Source organism: Lepus europaeus, chromosome 11 (genome assembly GCF_033115175.1).
Source record: "Lepus europaeus isolate LE1 chromosome 11, mLepTim1.pri, whole genome shotgun sequence".
NCBI classification, from domain to species: Eukaryota; Metazoa; Chordata; class Mammalia; order Lagomorpha; family Leporidae; genus Lepus; species Lepus europaeus.
Genome location: NC_084837.1, coordinates 64,376,577 through 64,398,939, shown reverse-complemented (window position 1 = coordinate 64,398,939; position 22,363 = coordinate 64,376,577). Strand labels below are relative to the sequence as shown.

The 22,363-nt window shown below is 44.5% G+C and overlaps 1 protein-coding gene across 6 annotated transcripts in view; it reads right to left on the bottom strand.

Moving 5' to 3' along the window:
• Positions 1–22,363, bottom strand: part of GANC (glucosidase alpha, neutral C) — an 86,455-nt gene that overhangs the window by 43,186 nt on the left and 20,906 nt on the right. For all 6 annotated transcript variants that reach the window (XR_009867307.1, XM_062205714.1, XM_062205715.1 and 3 more), the window contains exons 7-11: positions 18,197–18,263; positions 15,723–15,819; positions 14,505–14,685; positions 14,146–14,299; positions 4,577–4,812 (exon numbers count right to left, since the gene is read on the bottom strand). Coding sequence is in view for 5 of the 6 variants with exons in the window: in XM_062205714.1 (XP_062061698.1) it covers positions 4,577–4,812; positions 14,146–14,299; positions 14,505–14,685; positions 15,723–15,819; positions 18,197–18,263 (735 nt within the window). In the remaining variant the exon portion in view is untranslated. The remainder of the gene's footprint in view (positions 1–4,576; positions 4,813–14,145; positions 14,300–14,504; positions 14,686–15,722; positions 15,820–18,196; positions 18,264–22,363) is intronic.

Genomic DNA, 22,363 nt, shown 5'->3' with positions numbered 1-22,363 from the left:
GGTTTGAGTCCCCAGTGCTCTATTTCCGATCCAGGCTCTCTGCTATGGCCTGGAAAAGCAGAAGATGGCCCAACTCCTTGGGCCCCTGCACCCTCATGGGAGACCTGGAAGAAGCTACTGGCTCCTAGCTTTGGATTGGCGCAGCTCCGGCCTTTGCGGTCATCTGGGGAGTCAACCAGCAAATAGAAGACCTCTCTCTCTGACTCTCCTTTGCTTTCTGTATAACTCTGCCTTTCAAATAAATAAATCTTTAAAAAAATTTTTTGAAAGGCAGAGAGAAAAAGAGAGAGAGAGTGTGCTCACATCTGTTGATTTCCTTCTAAGATGCTTTGAATGGTCAGGGCTGGGCTGGGGCCAGAACCAGGAGCTAGGAACAAAATTTAGGTCTCCTACGTGGGTGACAGGAGCTCAGTTACTGGAATCATCACCACTGCTTCCCAGAGTCTGCACTGGCAGGAAGCTGGAGTCAGGAGCTGGAGCTGGAAATCGAACCCAGGCACTCTGGTATAAGATGCAGGCATCTTAAATACCAGGCTAAATCCTTGTTCCTTTTGGAATTTTAATAATAGCCACTTCAATGGTATGAAGTGGTATTTCACTGTGGTTTTGATTTGTATCTCCCTAATGATTAGTGAGCATCTTTTCCTGAGCTCACTGACTATTTGTAAATTCACGGAGAAAAGTCTATTCAAGTCCTGTGCTCATTTTTAATTGTTTTTGTTGTTGTTGAGCTGTAGAGTTGGTTATATATTCTGGATATCAACCCCTTATTCAAAAACTTTTTATGTCTCCAAATGCATACAAAGCTTACCATAAAGTCCCAGCCTTCCCAATCAGATCTCCCCCTGCCACCCATTCAAACCTTCATGCGCCCACTCTGTCAAACCAGCACCCTGGATGCTCTCTCCTCTAGCGACATGGCCCTCTCCCTCACCCCTACTTCCCTACTCCTCCAATAGTTACAGACTCGTTCTTTCAGGCTCATCTGAACTGCACTGGATTTGTTTGTTTATTTGAAAGTCAGAGCCACAGAGAAAGAGGGAAAGACAAACTGATAGGCAGAGAAAGAGACACAGAGAGGTCTTCCATATGCTGATTCACTCCCCAGATGGCTACAATGGCCAGGGCTGGGCCATGAGGAAGCCAGGCACTTCTTCCAGGTCTCCTAGGTGGGTGGCAGAGGCCCAAACACCTGTGTCATTTTTCACTGCTTTTCCCAGTCCATCAACAGGGAAATGGATCAGAGGTCGAGCAGCTGGGAGGTCAAACTGGCACCCATCTGGATGCTGGTGTTTCAGGTGGCACCTCTACCTGCTACACAACAGTGCTGGTCCTGCCTTGGGGTCTTGCGCTGCTGCTCTGTACTGTTGCTGGAGACCTGCCTTTCCCCCACTCACTGTGACACCCTGAGAAGCTCGTGCCTGCATCCCCTCCATCACGAGTACAGCATCAGGAATCTTCAAAAGACTTGATAAACAATGTTTATGAGGACAGAAGTTCTGGAGTCAGGCAGACAAGGGTTCAGATTCCCACCTCGCTACTTATGCACTATTCAGATGTGCTTTTGTGCAAATCTAAAAAAATGCAGGGGCCAGCACTGAGATGTAGCGAGTAAAGCTGCCGCCTGCAGTGCCAGCATTCCATTTGGATGCCGGTTCGAGTCCTGGCTGCTCCACTTCCAATCCAACTCTCTGCTATGGCCTGGGAAAGCAGTAGAAGATGGTCTAAGTCCTTGGGTACCTACACCCATGTGGGAGACCTGGAAGAAGCTCCTGGCTCCTGACTTTGGATCGGCACAGCTCCAGCCGTTGTGGCCAATTGGGGAGTGAACCAGTGAATGGAAAACCTCTCTCTCTCTCTGTCTCTCATCTTTCTGTAACTCTGACTTTCATATAAATAATAAAATAAATCTTTAGAAAAAATAAAAAATAAAAATAAAAAATGCAGTGGCAAGATCTGTATCACAGTTTTGTGATGACTGGATGGGATAATGTACTTAGTTATGTGGAGTAGCTCAAAATTACTGCTTGATAAATGGTATTTATTAATAGGATCATTAGGAATTAACAGGATTGGCTCTGGCCACCTGTGAAAAGCCTGAGGATCAGAAGAATGGGTTAAAAAGGCAAGTTCAATCTCAGAGGGGGACTGTGTCTGTTTACATGATACAAATGGGGTCCACCGCCCCTTCTCTCTCCCTCTCCTTCTCTCCCTCCCTCCTTCTTTCACTGTTGCCAATACCACCACCACCACTTCTGCAACAGAAAAGAAGCACTACAATTTCCAGTGGCTTCTCCCCTCTTCATTTTCTACTTCAGTCCCTTTCTCAGCCAGATTAACAGGTGGGGTCCATCAGAGAAGCATGCAGGAAAAAGAAGTGGTATAATGAAGACTCTGACTCTGTCAAGCCCTGCCACGCTCCCCTTCCTTTCTGCCCACATTGTGGCAAACTGACAGACAGCCCTGGTGCTCCCACCTCTGGTGCCAGCAGGAAATTCAAATCCATTCAAGACTGGGCTAAGCTGCAGCCTGTGATGCCAGCATCCTATATCCAGCTCTCTGCTAATGCGCCTGGGACCCACGTGGAGACTGACAGAAGCTCCTGGCTCTTGGCTTCCGTCTGGCCCTTTTGGGCATTCGGGGAGTGAACCAGCAGATAGAAGATCCTGCTCTTGCTCTCTCTATCTGTGTAACTCTGCCTTTCAAATAATATATATATATATATATATATATATATATATTTAAGTCTCAGCCCATATGCAAGAATCTGCACCCAGCCCCTCCCTCCAACAATTATAAAAGATGAGCCAGTCTGCTTTCCTAGTTTTCCGAAGCTTTTTTCAAACCAGTCTGGGAAGTGCACTGTCTTCAGAAGTATCATTATTTGAGTATATAAGCCATGGATACACTTCTGATGCATGTGTCATCCATCTTGATGTAGAAACCAAATGTTGATGGATGTGGGAGAACCACTCACATGCCTCCAGACAGGCCACAAGAAATGAGAATGAAAATGCTAGGTCTCTGGTCCCAGTGTGATAGTGTTGAGATGGTAGAATGTTTAAGAGGCAGGGCCTAATGCAAGGCAATTAGATAATCAGAGCATTGCCCTTGGAAGGGATTAATGTGTTTCTCACAGGACTGGGCCAGTTCCTGCAAGAGCGTGTGTTATAAAAGAGTGATTCTGGGGGCTGGCGCTGTGGCATAGCAGGTAAAGCTGCTGGCTGCAGCACTGACATCCCATACAGGCACTGGTTCGAATCCTGGCTGCTCCACTTCTGATCCAGCTCTTTGCTATGGCCTGGGAAAGCAGTGGAAGATGGCCCAGTCCTTGGGCCCCTGCACCCACATGGGAGACCAGGAAGAAGCTCTAGGCTCCTGGCTTTGGATAGGCACAGCTCTGGCCGTTGCGGCCATCTGGGGAGTAAACCAGTAGATAGAAGACCTCTCTCTCTCTCTGCCTCTGCCTCTCTAACTCTGCTTTTCAAATAAATAAATAAATCTTTCAAAATAAATAAAAGAGTGATTCTGGATGCTCCAGGGCTCTGTGTGATGCTTGCTGTGTGATCCCTCCACCTGTTTGCATTCTCATCACGATGCCATCCCAGGTTGGGACAGAGTCAAAAGGTCCTCATGGGGGCCTTTGCTGTGGCACAGCGGGTAAAGCTGTAGCCTGCAGGGCTCGCATCCCATATGGGCACCAGTTCAAGACCCAGCAGCTCCACTTCCGATCCAGCTCTCTACTATGGCCTGAGAAAGCAGTAGAAGATGGCCCAAGTCCTTGGGCCCCTGCACCCATGTGGGAGACCCGGTAGAAGCTCTTGGCTCCTGGCTTTGGATCGACACAGCTCTGGCCTAAGCAGCCAATTAGGGAATGAACCAGAGGATGGAAGACTTCTCTCTCTCTCTCTGCCTCTCCTTCTCTCTGTGTAATTCTGACTTTCAAATAAATAAATAAATCTTTATAAATAAATAAAAGGCCCTCACCAGGGCTCAGCAGATGCTGGTGCCATGCTCTTAGATCTGTAAAACTGAGCTAAGCAAAACTCTTTATTGATATATTACCTAGCCTCAGGCATTCTGTTATAGCAACACAAAAAAATAGAGTAACACAGGGACCTAGACAATTAGAGCAGGGATGGATGGAGATACCACACTTTCACCCTGCATTTTTTTCTGTGGTCATGGTCACAATTATGTGTGAAGGTATCATTTTCATAGCCTTTTTTTTTTTTTTTTTGACAGGCAGAGTGGACAGTGAGAGAGAGAGAGAGACAGAGAGAAAGGTCTTCCTTTTTGCCATTGGTTCACCCTCCAATGGCCGCTGCGGCCGACGCATCGCGCTGATCTGAAGCCAGGAGCCAGGTGCTTCTCCTGGTCTCCCATGCGGGTGCAGGGCCCAAGGACTTGGGCCATCCTCCACTGCCTTCCCGGGCCACAGCAGAGAGCTGGCCTGGAAGAGGGCAACCGGGACAGAATCCGGCGCCCCTCCACTGCCTTCCCGGGCCCAGGCAAGTTTAAACAATTTTTAAAAGTTTTGACATTTAAAAGTTTCAGAAATACTAGCTGATTTTACCTTACGTTTTTTGCTCCTGAGCAGCTCTTGCATCCTTTTGGGGTTGGGGAATCTTTTTTTGTCCCAGGTGAAGTACCTCTTTCCCTCAGTGTGCTCTATGTCCAGCCACATGACGTCATATGGAATGTCATGTTCATCAAATCCTGCATCCACTGCTTTTACATCCTGCTCATCTTCATAGTTCCAGCGGCACTGGTGGTACCCCAGGGAAAAGAGAGGGGGCATGGCTTGTGTACCTAAAACAGGAAGATGACAGCTGAGTCAGTGACCATCACCATGATATGGTTCATTTGATACACGTTTCCACAATGTTAACAGGGCACAAAGCACTAGGTTTTGTACTGTACTTAGTATACTGAGGATAAGAAAAGATAGTTCCCATCTTAAAGGAGGTGATCATTTGGCTCACGAGGCAGGCATTTATAATAAATTGCTATTTCAAAGGTATCTGCCTAGTGGGCATGTGTTTGGCACGGTGGTTAAGATACTGCTTGGGATGCCCACATCCCATACTAGAGTGCCTGGGTTGGAGTCCTGGCTGCACACCCAAATCTGGCTTCCTTCTAATGCATACCATGGGAGATAGCAGGTGCTGACTAGTGGCTAGACCCCTGCCACCCATGTGAGAAACCTGGATTGAGTTCCCAAATCCCAGCTCCCAGCTTTGGCCTGGTACAGCCTTGGCTGAGGCAGGCAGTTGGGAAGTGAACAAGAAGATGGGCATTCTCTGTTTCTCTGTCTCTCTGTCTCTCAAATGAATAAATAATATGTAAAATGCCCATGTCTCATGACCCACCTTGGATCCTGACTCCAGCTTCTGGCTAATGCAGATCCTAGGAGGAAGGGGTGATGGCTCAAATAGTTGGGTTCCTGCCACCCATGTGGGAGATCTGGATTGAGTTCTTAGCTCCCAGCTTCGGGCCTCACACTCCCTGCGTTTCAGGCATTTGAGGAGTGGAGCAATGCATGAGAGCTTTGTCCGTCTGTCTCTGTCTAACACACTTTTAAACTAGTGCTTTGGGAGCACAAGGAGATTAATAAATTCTGCCTGCAGTGAAGTGTGCAGTCTTGAAAGGCTGCACACGGGAAGTAACACCTGGTTATGGTTCTTTTTTTTTTTAATATTTATTTATTTATTTGCTTGAAAGGCAGAGTTACAGAGAGGCAGAGGCAGACAGAGAGAAGTCTTCCAGCCGCTGGTTCACACCCCAGATGGCCACAGTGACCAGAGCTACGCTGATCCAAAGCCAGGAGCCAGGAGCTTCTTCTGGGTCTCCCATGTGGGTGCAGGGGCCCAAGGACTTGAGCCATCTTCTACTGCCTTCCCAGGCCATAGCAGAGAGCTGGATTGGAAGTGAAGCAGCCAGGACTTGAGCTGGCACCCATATGGGATGCTGGCACTGCAGGCGTCAGCTTTACCTGCTATGCCACAGTGCTGGCCCCTTGGTTATGGTTATTGAAGAATAAGTAGGAGTGTGCCAGAGTGGACACTCAGAGGATCCCAGGCACAAGAAATATAAAAGACACAGAGGCAGAGAAGTAAAGGACAGGCTTAGGAGAAAATAAATATGCTAGGGTGTTACTATGTGAGGAAGACCCACCAAAGATGAGACTGGAGGGGGGCAGTTTGTAAAGGGCCCTGCAATTCAGCCTAGCAATTCCACATCTTCTCCCAGGGGAGGCCAACAAAATTTTGGCAGGATGCAACTTTAGCTTATCTACATGTTAGAAAAATTAAGTCAGGGAGCACTGATGAAACTGACTTGAAGAGAAAGAGACTGAAGTCAGGAAGAGCTGGCAGGAAAGTACTGTCGACATTTGCTGTAACATGGAGGACTTCTAGTTAACCACTTGGATTCATCTCCTTCCCCTCCTCAAGTCCTTCTACAATCAGTGTAAAGAAAAGAAAAAAGGAATAAAGCTGCAAAAACAAAGAGAATGGAGGAACAGGAACTTCAGCAAAAAAGCTGGGAGGTGGCAGGCAGGGGAGCAAAGGTAACTGATAGCAAAGCCAGGGGAGTTCTCAGAAGAGTGTGTGTGTTGGGGGATGGGAGGATAAAAAGGGGGAAATGGGGGAGGAGGAGGAGAGCTCATCCCTGAGCCCAGAACACTCCCAGAAGGCAGAACTCCCCACCCTCACCCCTAGCACTAGTGGGTCAGACTCAAACCACACACAGCGCTGCCTGGCAGAGCCTTACTTGGAAAATATGAATGGAGAACAAAGGGATACCCCACAAATGAGGAATGATTCCAAAATTAGAAACAGGGGTACAAATAAGTAAATAGAATAAAAGTATCTCTGAGAAAACAGAGACTATGCAAGGAACTAAAATACATATAAAAACATGTTATCTTTGTTGTCTCTAGAGATGAGCAGATTGCACCTGTAAAACAAGACCAGGATTATACACAGCAAGCATCAGCCATTATAAACAAGTTGCAGTCAGAGGATAAGAAAGAGCTCTTTGAAATTAGAATTAGGACAGCATAAATTAAAGGCCTGGAAGATAAAATGGAAAACCTTCTCAGAAAGTAGACACAAAGGAAAGATTATAAAATCTATAGAGGGGCTGGTGTTGTGGCATAGTGGGTAAAGCCGCTGCCTACAATGCTGGCATCCTTCATGGATGCCAGTTCCTGTCCTGGCTGCTCTACTTCCCACCCAGCTCCCTACTAATGCACCGGGGAAGGCAGTGAAATATGGCCCAAGAGCTTGGACCCCTGCACCCATGTGAGAGACCCAGAAGAAGCTCCTGGGTCCTGGCTTTGGCCTGATTCAGCCCTGACCTTTGTGGCCATTTGGGGAGTGAACCAGTAGATGGGAGATTCTTTCTCTCTCTCTCTCTCTCTCTCTCTGCCTCCTTCTCTGTAACTCTGCTTTTCAAATTAATAAATTTAAAAAAAAATCTATAGAGCAAAAAGAAAAAAAAGAAGGAGAAGAAATTGAAGGAATAATACAAGATTGTTTCTGGGAACTGACAGATATAATCCTCAAGACTGAAGGGGTCCACATCTAATATAGTCATTATTTTAAAAGATCTACATCAGAGGATTTAATTGTAAAATTTCAGAATATTAGACATTTCAGAGTATTAAAGAGAAGGTATTTCAGAGAGAAACATAAATCTCAAAGGAACAGGATTAATGATTTTTAGGTAAGAAGACAAAGACAATAAAGAAATGCCTCTTGGGTGTCACACTGGTTACAAAGCTGCTTGAGCTGCATCCATCCCATATCACAGTGCCTGGGTTCAAGTTCCTGCTCCTCTTCTGACCCAGCTTCTTGCTAATGTGCACTGGGAGGCAAAAGGTGATGACTCAAGACTCAGGTTTCTGCCACCCATGTGGGAGACCTAGATTGGGTTCTGGGATCCCAGCTATAGATATCTGTAAAGTGTAGGAGCATACAGAAGATCTGCCTCATCTCTGTCTCACTGCCTTTCAAATAAATAAAAATAGATAAACCAATTTTCAATGTCTTCAAATTATGAGAATTTTCAATCTAGTCAAATTATCAATCAAGAATGAAGGCAGGCCAGCGCCATGGCTCACTAGGCCAATCCTCTGCCTGCGGTGCCGGCACCCCGGGTTCTAGTCCTAGTTGGGGCATTGGATTCTGTCCTGGTTGCTCTTCTTCCAGTCCAGCTCTCTGATGTGGCCCAGGAGTGCAGTGGAGGATTTCCAAGGTCCATGGGCCCTGCACCCGCATAGGAGACCAGGAAGAGGCACCTGGCTCCTGGCTTTGGATCAGTGCAGCACGCCAGCCGCAACGCGCTGGTCGTAGTGGCCACTTGGGGGGGTGAACCAATGGAAAAAGGAAGACCTTTCTCTCTGTCTCTCTCTCTCTCTCACTGTCTAACTCTGCCTGTCAAAAAAAAAAAGAGTGAAGGTAGTAAAAAATACGGTACCATACCTGCAAGGAAGCAAAAAGTGAACTTCCATTGCAAACTTTCTTAGAAACCACCAGAAGATGTTACATATACAAACAAAAACAAGGTAATAAACCTCAAAAGAGAAAAACATTGGGCCCATAAAAGGAGTGACACAACACCAGAAACAGCAAAGATGAGTCTTAGGATGACAGCTCGGCAGCAAGCCTCGAGAGCAAGGGTGCAGACGGGAGCAGAAAGAGACATCTACAGGGAAGTAAGGCTCCAGGGGAAAACGTGCAATGACGGATAAGGCATCTAAACATTCAATGCTGATTCAGCCAAAAATTGTGATGTAACCATATGAGGAGGCGGGGGAGGCTGTGAGTTAAGATCGGGCTGAGCCAAACCCTCATTAGCAGTCAATAAATAATCTCCTCTATGTCTTTGGACATGGTGGCAGGTGCAGTATTTTTAGAACACTTTCTCCTAAACCAGACTCATCCTACTTAATAACAAGGGTGAATGGGTCTGCAGACGAGCCTTGCCAGTATTTATTCCTGTGTGAGTGTCCATATCCCCAATTTTTGTCACTATTCCTTCACAGCCGCAGTTGAATCCCTCTCGCAGTGAACACTGGCCGGACTTAAACCGCCTTGCACAACAGAATGCTGCAGAAATGGCAGTGAACTACTTTCATTTTTAACAGCTTTTCCGAGATATAACTCACACACCCTACAATTCACCCATTTAAAGCATACAATTCAATGCTTTTTAGCAAATGACATTATTAATTCTTAATTGTGGTAAAACATATGTCACAAATTTTGACACTTTAACTATTTTCAAATGTACAAGTCAGTGGCATTACATTCCCAATGTAGTACAAGCATCATCACTATCTATTTTCAAATTTTTTAAAGCACCCCAAAAAGAAACTCTGTAACAATTAAGCAAGAACTCCCCATTACCCATCTCCTGAACCCTCTCCAAGCTATCTTCTGTGTCTGCAAATTTGCCTCTCGTAGGCACCTCATGTAAGTGGATTCATGCAACACTGGTCTTTTTGTATCTGGACTATTTCACTTTGCATAATGTTTTCAAGTTCAACCATGTTGTAGCATGTATCAGAACTTCATTCCTTTTTTACAGCTGAATAATATTTCACTATATATGCTGACACACATACACATATCACATTCTGTTTCTCTATTTGTCTTTGAGGGGCTCTTGAGTTGTTTCTACCTTTTGGCTATTGCAGACAATGCTGTAATGATCACTGGCACACAAGTATCTGTTTGGGGGCCGGTGCTGTGGTGCAGCGGGTTAAAGCCCTGGCCTGAAGTGGCGGCATCCCATATAGGTGCTGGTTCTAGTCCCATCTGCTTCTCTTCTGATCCAGCTCTCTGTTTTGGCCTGGGATGGCATTAGAATGATGGCCCAAGTCCTTGGGCCCCTGCACCCACGTGGGAGACCCGGAAGAAGCTCCTGGCTTCAGATCGGTATAGCTCCGGCTATTGTGGCCATCTGGGGAGTGAACCAGCAGAAGGAAGACCTCTCTCTGTCTCTACTTTCTCTGTAACTCTTTCAAATAAATAAAATAAATCTTTAAAAAAAAGAATCTGTTTGAGTGTCTGTGTTCAGTTCCTCTGAAGACTATACATACACATACACATATATGAATGGGGAATATGTATATATATATATATGTGTGTGTATACATATATATATATATATATATATATGGAATTGCAGAGTATATTGGTGTTCCTCAGAGAAACCATCAATAGGACTTATATTGAATACACACATACACACACACACACACATATATAAGGAAGAGAGAGGGAAAAAGAGAGAGAGGAAAAGAGAGAAGAGACAAAGGGTAAAGACAGTGATTTATTTTAAGTAACTGGCTTGTGCAATTGTGGGGACTGGAAGTCTGAGTTCTGCCAAGCAGGCAGGCAAGCCAGAGCCCCAGGGAAGAGCTGACATTGCAGCTCAAGTCTAAAGGCCACCTGGAGGCAGATTCCATTTTCCTGAGGGACCTCAGTCTTTTTCTTGCAAGGCTTCAACTGAGTGGATGAGGCCCTCTCACATTATGGAGAGTGATCTGCTTTACTCGAAGCTGACTTAAATGTTAATCTCATCTAAAAATACCTCCACAGGGACATCTCAACTTCTGTTTGATTAAATAACTGGATACTACAGCCTGGCCAAGTTGACACATAAAACTGACCATTGCTTAGCATCATGTGGTAATTCTATATTTAATATTGAGGAAATGCCAAATTGTTTTCCACAGCGCCTGAAACTTTCTCATTCCCACTAGCAATATGCAGTGTTCCAACTCCTCCACATCCTCATCAGCACTTACTATTTCCCCTTTATAAGGATTTAGCCATCCTAGTAGGTGTGAAGTGGTATCTCACTGTGGTTATGATTTGCATTTTCCTAATGACTGATGATGCTGAGTACATTTTAATGTGCTTGCTGTCCATTTACATATCTTGTCTGAAGAAATGTTTATTCAAGACCTTTTCTCATTTTGGAACTGGGTTGTTTCTCTTATCAGATACACAGTTTGCAAATATTTTTTCCAGTTCTCTAGGTTGCTACTTGACTTGCTTATGTTCTTTGATACACAAAAGATTTTAATGTTAATTAAGTATTTATGGTTGTTATTGCTTCTGATTTTGGTGTCAAATCTAAGAATCTATTGCCAAGTCCACGCTCATGAAGTTTTACCCATTTTATTCTAAAAGTTTTGTGGTTTAATGTGTATAATTGATTCATTCTTTTTTTTAAAAAAAGATGTATTTATTTTACTTGAAAGTCATAGTTACACAGAGAGAGGAGAGGCAGAGAGAGAGAGAGAGAGAGAGAGAGAGAGAGGTCTTCCATCCGCTGGTTTACTCCCCAACTGGCCACAACGGCTGGAGCTGTGCTGATCCAAAGCCAGGAGCCAGGAGTTTCTTCCAGGTCTCTTACGTGGGTGCAGGGGCCCAAGGACTTGGGCCATCTTCCACTGCTATCCCAGGCCATAACAGAAATCTGGTTTGGAAGTGGAGCAGCCGGGTCTTGAACCGGCACCCATATGGGATGCAATGGCTTTACCTGCTTTACCACAGTGCTGGCCCCTAATTGATTCATTCTGAGTTAATTTGTGAGTATGGTGGATATATGTCATCATATACATACCACATGTTTGTATATAGAAGTCCAACTGCATTCTTTTGCAGTTGTCCCATTTCATGTGTTCAAGAGATTGTTCTTGGGAAGCTGGCATTGTGGCATAGTTTGCTAAGCCTCTGCCCGTGGTGCTGACATCCCATATGGGCAATAGTTCCAGTCCCGGCTGCTCCTCTTCCAACCTAGCTCTCTGCTATAACCTGGGGAAAGTAGTAGAAGATGGCCCAAGTGCTCGGGCCCCTGAACCCACATGGGAGACCCGGAAGAGGCTTCTGGCTCCTGGCTTCAGATTGGACCAGCTCCAGACCTTGTAGCCATTTGGGAAGTGAACCAACAGATGAAAGACCTTTCTCTCTGACTCTCCCTCTTTCTGTCTGTAAGTCTACCTCTCAAATAAACAAATAAAATCTTAAAAGACAAAGAGATTGTTCTTTTCCTGTAATGGTCTTGAATCTTGGTTTAAAACAAACTGGCCATAGGTGTATGGGTTTATTTCTAGATTCAATTTTAATCCACTGATCTATGTGTCTACCCTATTACATAGATTTGTAGTAATTTTGAAATTGGGATGTGTGAGTCGTCCAATTTAGTTTCTAATTTTTCAAGATTTTTTTTTTGTCTACTCAAGATCCTTTGGCCCAAGTCTTTAAAAAAAAAAACACACAAGATTTTATTTATTTATTTATTTGAGAGGTAGACTTACAGAGATAGAGAGAGACAGAGAGAAAGGTTGTCCATCCACTGGTTCATTCCCCAGATGGCTGCAATGGCCAGAGCTGAGCCAATCCAAAGCTAGAAGCCAGGAACCTCCTCTGTGTCTCCCACATGGGTGCAGGGGCCCAAGCACTTGGGTCATCCTCCACTGCTCTCCCAGGTCATAGCAGAGAGCTGGATTAGAAGAGGAGCAGCCGGGATATGAGCTGAGAGCCTTACAAGATTATGATGCCCCAGGTAGAGGCATAGCCCACTATGCCACAGCACTGGCCCCTGTCCCAGGTCCTTGTGATCCTGAAGCCACATGGGAGACCTGGATGAAGCTCTTAGCTCCTGGTATCAGACTGGCCCAGCTCCAGCTGTTGTGGCCATTTGGGGAGTGAACCATCTGATGGATGATCTCTCTCTCTATCTCTCCCTCTCTCTCTGTAACTCTACCTTTTAAAGAAGTAAAACAAGTTAAAAAAAATCTCTTGCAATTTCATATACATTTGAATATCAGTTTTTACACTTCTGGAAAATAAAAAAAGCCATTGAGATTTTGGTAGGGATTGCAGTGAATCTTTAAAGTCGCTTTTGGTATTATTCTCAATGTAACAATAAGTCTTCCAATCCATGAACATGGTATGTCTTTACATTTATTTAGGTTTTCTTTAATTTCTTTCAGGAATGTTTTATAGCTTTCAGTGTGTGTCTTTTACCTCCTTTGTTAAATTTATTTCTAGATATTTTATTCTTTTGGATGCTACTATAAAAGGAATTATTTTCTTTTTTAAAAAATGTTTTTAAATAAGATTTATGTATGTACTTATCTATTTGAAAGGCACAGTGACAGACAGGGAGGGAAAGACAAAGGGAAAGAGAGAGACAGAGAGATTTTCTGTCTACTAGTTTACTCCCCAAATGCCTACAGCAGTTGAGACTAGGCCAGGCCAAAGTCAGGAGCCTAAAATTCCATCCAGATCTGTCATGTGAGTGTCAGGGACCCACCTCTGCCTTTCCAGGTGCATTAGCAGAAAACAGGATTAGAAATGCAGAGTAGCTGGGACTTGAACCACTTGGATGTGGGTGCCCCAAGTGGCAGCTTAAACCACTGCACAACATCTGGAATTGTTTTCTTAATTTCCTTTTTTTTTTTTTTTTCATTGCTGGTGTATAGAAACCCACTGATTTTTGTGTAATCTCATACCCTGTGACTGTGCAGAATTTATTAGCTCTAGTAGGGAATTTTTGGTGGATGTTTTTGTATTTTATATATATAGGACCATATCATCTGCAAGTAGAGATAATCTTACTTCTTCCTATCTAATGTGGATGACATGTATCTGTTTTTCTTGTGTAACTGCCCTGGTTAGACCTTCCAGTGCAATGTTGAATAGCAGTGGTGAAAGTGCTATTGGTGAAAGGCAGCCTTGTATTGCTCCTGATCTTAGAGGAAAGCTTGCTGTATTTTAAAGACAATATGCTTTTGTATTACAGCCAGTGGTATATTTTAATGGAAAAGAAAACACAATAAACTCATCTGAGATAAAAGTAGAGAAGGCCTAGGGCTACTGACTCCAAGGAAGGCAGATGGCAGATAGTAGGCATTAAACAGTAGATAGTTCTAGACCCAGTGTAATGTTTAGCTGAGTGGAATACAATGAGGGCAGGAGGAGGAATGCTTGCTACTTAAAATGTTTGAGTAAATTGTTTAGAAATTCTATACAGTACATCACAAAAATTAACTCACAGTGATGAAACGTGAGATAGAGGAAATATAAAGGAAATAGAGACTGGCACTTCTATAAATACCTGTAAGTTGAGAGTATTGCCTGAAAACGTCAGAAGGTGTAGGTCCTGCCAGTAGGAAGACATCAATGATTCCACTCTCTGACATCCAGTGCACATCAGTTCGACATCTGACCTTTTGTTTAGCAGCAGCTGGGCCTACCTGGGTCAATGTGTACTGGGAAAGGAGTAGAATGAAAATTTTCTCAGTTTCCCTCTATCCAACAACACCTGTCCATCTATAAGTAACTCTCTTCCCATAGTGGATACTGCTAACATTCTCTGATTACAATTCAAGGCTGCAAAGACAAGAGCTATTGACTACCCTGCAGTGGCTTTGTGTTTTCCATAAGGATGACATGCAGCCGTGATCCACAGCTCACCTCTACCGCAGGCTCTGTATTGATTTCCACAAGTGTTTCTGAGGCATTCAGCCAGAAAATTCCTACAGTCTTGCCAAGTTTGTGAGCCAGGAGATAAGGGATTGAACCATAAATGCCCATTTTGTCATGTATTTTATATCCATAGACATCCAGGTTATACAGACGGTAAGCATCTCCATCGCTGAAACACATATAAGGATTGTCATCCTTTAGCATCTGTCATTGAGTGGGGAGCAGCTCCATTCTCTTCTGTAAATCTGAGGTCCCACACCTCCTTCAAGCCCCAACTTATTATTTTCCTAAAGATTTCCTGATGCACCTGGGTGAATGTGATCCTCTTCCTTTGTTTCCTTTGCACCTCCTCCTATGACAACTGTTACACAGAATACCATATCTTAGGCCTCTTTTCTAAGTATCTTCTGTGAGGGGAAAGCTGTCTTCTGTGACTGCTCCACAATAGTAAGCATACAGCAAGTACCCACTGATGAATTTTGTGATACTTTTATGCAGCTAAAACCAAAGGATAGTGTCCTAACGGGCTTCTGTAGTGCAAATAGGGAAAGAGCGGGAACTGAATTAGGGTCAGGAGCACTGAGCTCAGGCAGGTGAGAGCACAGCTTTGGATGGAATTGCCATTGTGCCTACCTGGCAAGGAAACAGCCCCTGGACCTGGCAATCCTGATCAGACTTTATTGATCTTTGGTTTTATTTCCTCTTTGCTGGATACATCTGACATCTATTTATCTAAAGTGTTAGCCTGAAATGAAGTGATCTTCCTGAGGGAATCAAAACTGATATGCAATGCTGTGTTTTTTCACTCTCTGACTCCCTGCCCTGTTCTGGTAAAGCCTTTTTCTAGGTCAGTGACTTTTTTGCATAGTGTTTTTCTTCCAGGGCTCCCAGAAAGCACCTGAGAGCTGAAAGTGAAACTGCGGGGTGAGGTGCTCCCCTCAAATTCAACCATGGCAGTGTTCTCTTTTCACTCCTTTACATTTTTAGGTTAAGCATTAGTTTTTTATAATTGTATAATTTTTACTGAGCAAAAAAGAAACAAAATTGAGTATCGTTGCTCTGAATGATCATTCAAGGATCTTAAAGATCTCAAGCAATACCAAGGAGCAAATGACCTGGCACATATTGTACTGTCACCGGCTCAGTCATCTCACAAATGTTGCTCTCAAATTTCTTCAATCCAGAACCCAGAATGTTTTCATTTACCTAGTATTTTTAAGTTGGTGTGATTCTGCATGTTGTGGGATCCCGTAGAGGTGCTCGAATCCATGTAAGGAGAAATCCAAACCAATGGAAGCAGGACCTGTAGAGATAGGACAAAGACCAAGTTTTGCTTCTCAACAGGACAATCAGTTAAGGAGATTTGTTTAACTCTGAGTGTTATAAGATGACTACAGTAGGAGTCCAGAGGCCTAAGCTTGCCCTGAGCAGTCACCTAATGCTGGGGACTGACTGTAACATTTGTAACATGTTATTTATTCAGGTCTTGTGGTGATACAAAAATTTCCAAGGTTGGCAGGCGCCGAGGCTCAACAGGCTAATCCTCCGCCTAGCGGTGCCGGCACACCAGGTTCTAGTCCTGGTCGGGGCGCTGGATTCTGTCCCGGTTGCCCCTCTTCTAGTCCAGCTCTCTGCTGTGGCCAGGGAGTGCAGTGGAGGATGGCCAAGTGCTTGGGCCTTGCACCCCATGGGAGACCAGGATAAGCACCTGGCTCCTGCCTTCGGATCAGCGCGGTGCACCGGCTCCAGCGCGCCAGCCGCGGCGGCCATTGGAGGGTGAACCAACGGCAAAAGGAAGACCTTTCTCTCTCTCTCTCTCTCTCTCTCTCACTATCCACTCTGCCTGTCAAAAAAAAAAAAATTTCCAAGGCAAAGTTCCAGTCACTTATTAGTTATGTCAACTTAGCTGTACACTAAAGTCCTCTGTGTCCTTATCTACAGTATGTTTCTTTTCTATTTGTGAAACATGGTTACAAAGTTTTAGATCTTTTTCTAGTTGAAATTTTCCTGAAATGTGTTGCATACTTCTTAGCTTTGGGAAGCAAAGGATATTGAATACTTCTAATCTTAACGAGATGAATGATGGGGTATCCTCTGACTTGTCATTTATTCTTACTGCCAGACTTGTTTGTGGCTGCCTACAGAGACTAACATCATGGGCACAAGAAGGGCCTTTCATAGTTCCTCAGTATACTGCTTCCCTCAATTGTGGGTATATAAACTTCCTTTAGGCAAAGATAAAGTCCTTTAACAATTATTTTAGAGACATGAAGAAAATACAAATGAGTCGAAGACACAGCACTGACTTAAATTTCCAGTCAGGGAGTGAGAGAGGGTGGATATTTGGCTTAGTGCTTAAGATACCCACATCCCGGCCGGCGCCGCGGCTCACTAGGCTAATCCTCCGCCTTGCGGCGCCGGCACACCGGGTTCTAGTCCCGGTCGGGGCACCGATCCTGTCCCGGTTGCCCCTCTTCCAGGCCAGCTCTCTGCTGTGGCTAGGGAGTGCAGTGGAGGATGGCCCAAGTCCTTGGGTCCTGCACCCCATGGGAGACCAGGAGAAGCACCTGGCTCCTGCCATCGGAACAGCGCGGTGCGCCGGCCGCAGCGCGCTACCGCGGCGGCCATTGGAGGGTGAACCAACGGCAAAAGGAAGACCTTTCTCTCTGTCTCTCTCTCTCACTGTCCACTCTGCCTGTCAAAAAAAAAAAAAAAAAAGATACCCACATCCCATAATAGGTGCCTGGGTTCAATATCTACCTCTGGCTCCTCACGCCAGCTTCCTGCTGATGCAGCCCCTGGGGAGGCAGTGCTGATGGCTCAAATGATTTGGTTCCTGCCATCCATGTGGGAGACCTGAATTGAGTTCCTGGCTCCTGACTTCAGACTGGTCTGCTCCCAGTCATTAGTGCACTTAAGACGTGAATCGGCAGATGGGAGCTCTCCCTTGCCGTGTCTCTTTCTTCCCATCTCATATATGAGAGGTTAAAGTCCTTGACATCAAAAAGCCCTTATTTGAAGGAGCTTGGAAAGGGGTGCCTCAAAGAAGGTAACAAAGATTATGTTGTTATAGAAGAGAGCCTGCAAACTCCTCTGCCTATGAATTTTTTGCATTTTATCAGCCCTGATCATTATCCTGTGTTGCAGATAGAGATGGCTAAACAGGGATTCTCACAGAATTTGCAATTTACTCTATGGGTTCAGAAGGAAGAAGAAGGAAGTGTTTTTCTAATCAGATAAGGTCCAAGTATTGAAAGATTTCTCTGACAGAGTCAAACTCCACCCCCACCCTCATCCTAGGCCTAGTCAGAAATGTCGCAGGTGGGCAGGTGCTACCCACGATGAATCAGATGGGGAGACCTGGAATGCTGGAGCTGATGAGCTCTAGAATTTTCTCATCGCCTGATGCCAGTAAAAATAAAATGTAAGATGTGCAGCTATAAGATCTGCCGGACTTAGTCCCCTCCATGAGCCCTGTGTGGCCTAAACTTGTCTTATATAGCACATAATCACTCTTTCTCTGTTGCAATGCATTAGTGAAGTACAAGGGACTCCAATCTGATCTTGCTGTTTACTTCCCAGAAGTCACTTGCATTAGATGCCAAAACTCAAGGGACTTTTAGGCAGAGACAGTCATTTTGCAATGATCTGTGTTAATTCCATGCCAGTTTTGATTTTACCATTAGCTTTGACATCCACAAAGTTTCCAAATTTCTCCTCCCATAGGCCCAGATCATCTTCATTTTCCTGTTGGTACAAAAAAGAAAAACTGAGTTTATAAATTACCACAAAGGTGTTATGTTACCACAATAATAATTTCATTTGGATTAATTAGAAAAAAGACTGACAAAATGAATCATCTTTTAGAAAACCAGTTTGTGATGCCAGGACATTTAATAAGTCAAATCTGTGTTCTGTATAATGTCAACAATCACCCTTTTGAGCCATAGCGGATATCAGTATCTTTTTTTTTAGTGTGGCAAATATTCATATGAAATTTACCATTTTAACCATATTCAAGCATTAAATATATTCACTCGTGCCACCATTGTCATCATGTATCTCCAGAACTTTTTCTTCTTCTCAAACTGAACGTCCCTATCCATTAAAAAGTAGCTTCCCACTCCCTACCTCCCCTCCCTAGCAATACCACTTTACTTTCACTTGAAAGGCAGAGCCACACAGAAGCACAGGCAGAGAGAGAGAGGTCCTCCATCTGCTGGTTCACTCCCCAAATGGCCACAATAGCCAGAGCTGGGCTAATCTGAAGCCAGGAGCCTAGAGCCTCTTCAGGGTCTCCCATATGGGTGCAAAGGCCCAAGGACCCAGGCCTTCCTCCACTACCTTCCTAGGACATAGTAGAGAGCTGGATTGGAAGTGGAGCAGTGGGGACTGGAACTAGCACCCACATGGGATGCCAGCACTGCAGGCAGTGGCTCTACCTGCCACACCACAGGGCTGGCCCCACCGCTTTACTTTCTGTCTCTATGAATTTCACTCCTCTACATACCTTGTACAAGTGGAATCATACGGTATTTGTTCTTTTCTATATAGCTTATTTCACTTAGGATGAGATCTTTGAGTTTCACCCATGTTGCACCACATGTCAGAATTTCCTTCCTTTTCAAGTATGAATACTATTCCATTGTATGCATATACCACATTTTGTCTATGCGTTTATCTGTCAATGATAATTGGATTACCTTCTTTTGGCTACTGTGATCAGCACTGCTATTAACATGAGCATACGAATATGTTTGAATTTCTGCCTTCATTTTGGGGTATCTACCCAGAAGTGGAATTGCTGGAGCATATCATAATTTGATGTTTAATTTTTTGAGGAACAGCCATACTGTTTGACAGAAGTATGTTTACTTGAACCAAAATGATGCAAAAGCATTTTGAAAAATGCAGTCTATACATGTGTAAGAACTTAAATTCTTTTTCCTTATAATTATGTGAAGCACACATTTAGAATCAAACAACTTAGGTCTGTTTTGAGAGATCCTAAGTCGAGATTTATTTTTGCTGAGCTGGGCTCAGAGTTCTCTCCCACTTCACACCTTCAATTAGCCAAACTACTGGCTATACTCTTGCGCTGGTCTGAGAAGCCAGGTCAATCCCTAATCTATACAGCTATAAACTTTCTCAGCTTTACAAATGTCTTCTTTTTCCTAGTAGAATAAATATTTTAAAAAATTATGCATGTGTGTGTGAGCTTCATATTTCTTTTTTTTTTTTTAGGTTTATTTATTTATTTGCAAGTCAGAGTTACACAGAGAGAGGAGAGGCAGGGGGAGAGAGAGAGAGAGAGAGAGAGAGAGAGGTATCTTCCATTTGATGATTCACTCCCCAGTTGGCCACAACGGCCAGAGCTGCGCCGATCCGAAGCCAGGAGCCAGGAGCTTCTTCCTGTGGGTGCAGGAGTCTAAGGACTTGGGCCATCTTCTACTGCTTTCACAGGCCATAGCAGGCTGGATTGGAAGTGGAGCAGCTGGTGCTCGAACTGGTACCCATATGGGATTCTGGCACTTCAGACCAAGCCATTAAGCTGCTGCACCACAGCGCTGGCCCCCATATTTTTTTAAAATGTGCTGTTTGCCCATTTCTAGGTTGTTTCTTCATAGTCAAAACTATAAATCGTATCACATTGAATTTTTAACATAGAGGTTATTATACTATGGAAGCAGTTCAGAATTCCATCAGATATTTTCTATAGAGACAGCTTATAGCTTCTATCACATTCTTGCAAAAGTTCTTGTGACTCAAAATCATCACCTAAGGTGCTGGTGCTGTGGTGTAGTGGGTAAAGCTGCTTGCCTGCAGTGCCGGCATCCCATATGGGCACCGGTTCAAGACCCAGCTGCTCCGTTTCTGATCCAGCTTTCTGCTATGGCCTGAGAAAACAGCAGAAGATGGCCAAGTCCTTGGGCTCCTGCACGCACATGAGAGACCTGGAAGAAGCTCCTGGTTCCTGGCTTCAGATCAGCCCAGCTCTGGCTGTTGCGGCCATTTGGGGAGTGAACCAGCAGATGGAAGATCACTCTGCCTCTGCCTCTCTGTAACTCTGCCTTTCAAATAAATAAATTAATTTTTTTAAAAAACCCAAAAAACAAAATCGCTACTTAAGCCATCTAATTCACTGTCTCTCAAAAACTGATTTAACACATTATCACAGATCTGTATAAGGTTCTGTCTTAGTTGCTCTTGACTTCTCTATCTGGAAATGGAAAAAATATTATTTCACAAGCCCACCAGCATGGGTCAGTTCTCCAGGGGAGAAGCATTTGACCCTGACACTGAAAGCATGTAACATGTTTTAACCATTCCAGCGGCTATGGCTACAGTCAGGGCCCTTTGAAGATACATGTGGCTCTGCATGAAGAGAAGACTTCTGGAGTGGCCCTTCTTCACAATTCAGCCCAATCATCTTTTAAAACAGAAACAAGGGACAGCACTGAAGTGCCAGCATCCCATATGGGTGCTGGTTCTAGTCCTGGCTGCTCCTCTTTCTTATTTTTCTCTTTTTGACGGGCAGAGTGGATAGTGAGAGAGAGAGAGAGAGACAGAGAGAAAGGTCTTCCTTTTACCGTTGGTTCACCCTCCAATGGCCGCTGCAGCCGGCGTGCTGCAGCCGGTGCACCGGGCTGATCCGAAGCCAGGAGCCAGGTGCTTCTCCTGGTCTCCCATGCAGGTGCAGGGCCCAAGCACCTGGGCCATCCTCCACTGCACTCCCGGGCCACAGCAGAGAGCTGTGGAAGAGGGGCAACTGGGACAGAATCCAGCGCCCCAACCGGGACTAGAACCCGGTGTGCCGGCACCGCAGGCAGAGGTTGGCTGCTCCTCTTTCAATCCAGCTCTCTGCTATGGCCTCGAAGGCAGCAGAGAATGGCTGATGTCCTTGGGCCCCTGCACCCATGTGGGAGACCTGGAAGAAGCTCCTGACTCCTGACTTCGGAATGGCTCTACTCTGGCCATTGCGGCCATTTGGGGGCTGAAACAGCAGATGAAGACCTCTACTTCTCTCTCTGTATTTCAAATAAATAAAAATAAATCTTTAAAAAAAAACACAAACAGAAACAAGACCATGTATCTCTGTTTCTTAAAACTCTACAGTCTTCCTTAGGCTTAGTATAAACTGAAAAAGGTTATCCTCGCTTAGAAAGGTAAACTCCATCATAAATATGGGACTTATATTTGTTAAGCAGGGTGTCACCAATTTCTTGAATAATACCTAGTGTCTATAGGAGGGACTCAACAAATACTTGTTGAATAAGAGAACTGTTACAAGTCTCTCCGTGGAACTACCCTGCCTAGTTCTCTAGTCTAGTTCTGTTTTACACACACACACACACACTCACAACTCCCCCTCACCCATCTCTTCAAATGTACTCCTTCCCATTTCAAGGTTTTGAATGTGCAGATCTTCCTTCCTGGAATATTCTTTTCCTGACATTTTGCCTGGTTAATGTAAACGAATACACGGCCTCTGTTTTAACATATCTCCTTCAGAAGGTCTTTCTGACTCCCATGTTGCTCAGTTGACTTGTATTCTTCTTAGCACCTGTTTGTAACACTCCCAGTTTGGAATTATTTAGTCACTGCCTTTCCTAAGAGGCTCTAAATTCTATGAGGACAGGTTTGGGATTTCTATTATTCAAGGTTGATTCTCTTCCCTAGCACAATGCTTGTCAAAAATCAGGCACTCAGGAGGCATCAGCTTTTATGAATGAATGAATAAATGAATGAAAAGATCAATGAGATGATGAGGTGAGTAAAAGCAAAAGGTAGTCCCATTTACATGTGGTAGAGCATTCAGCAAGCGCCCTTCTGTAGAACACAGGAAG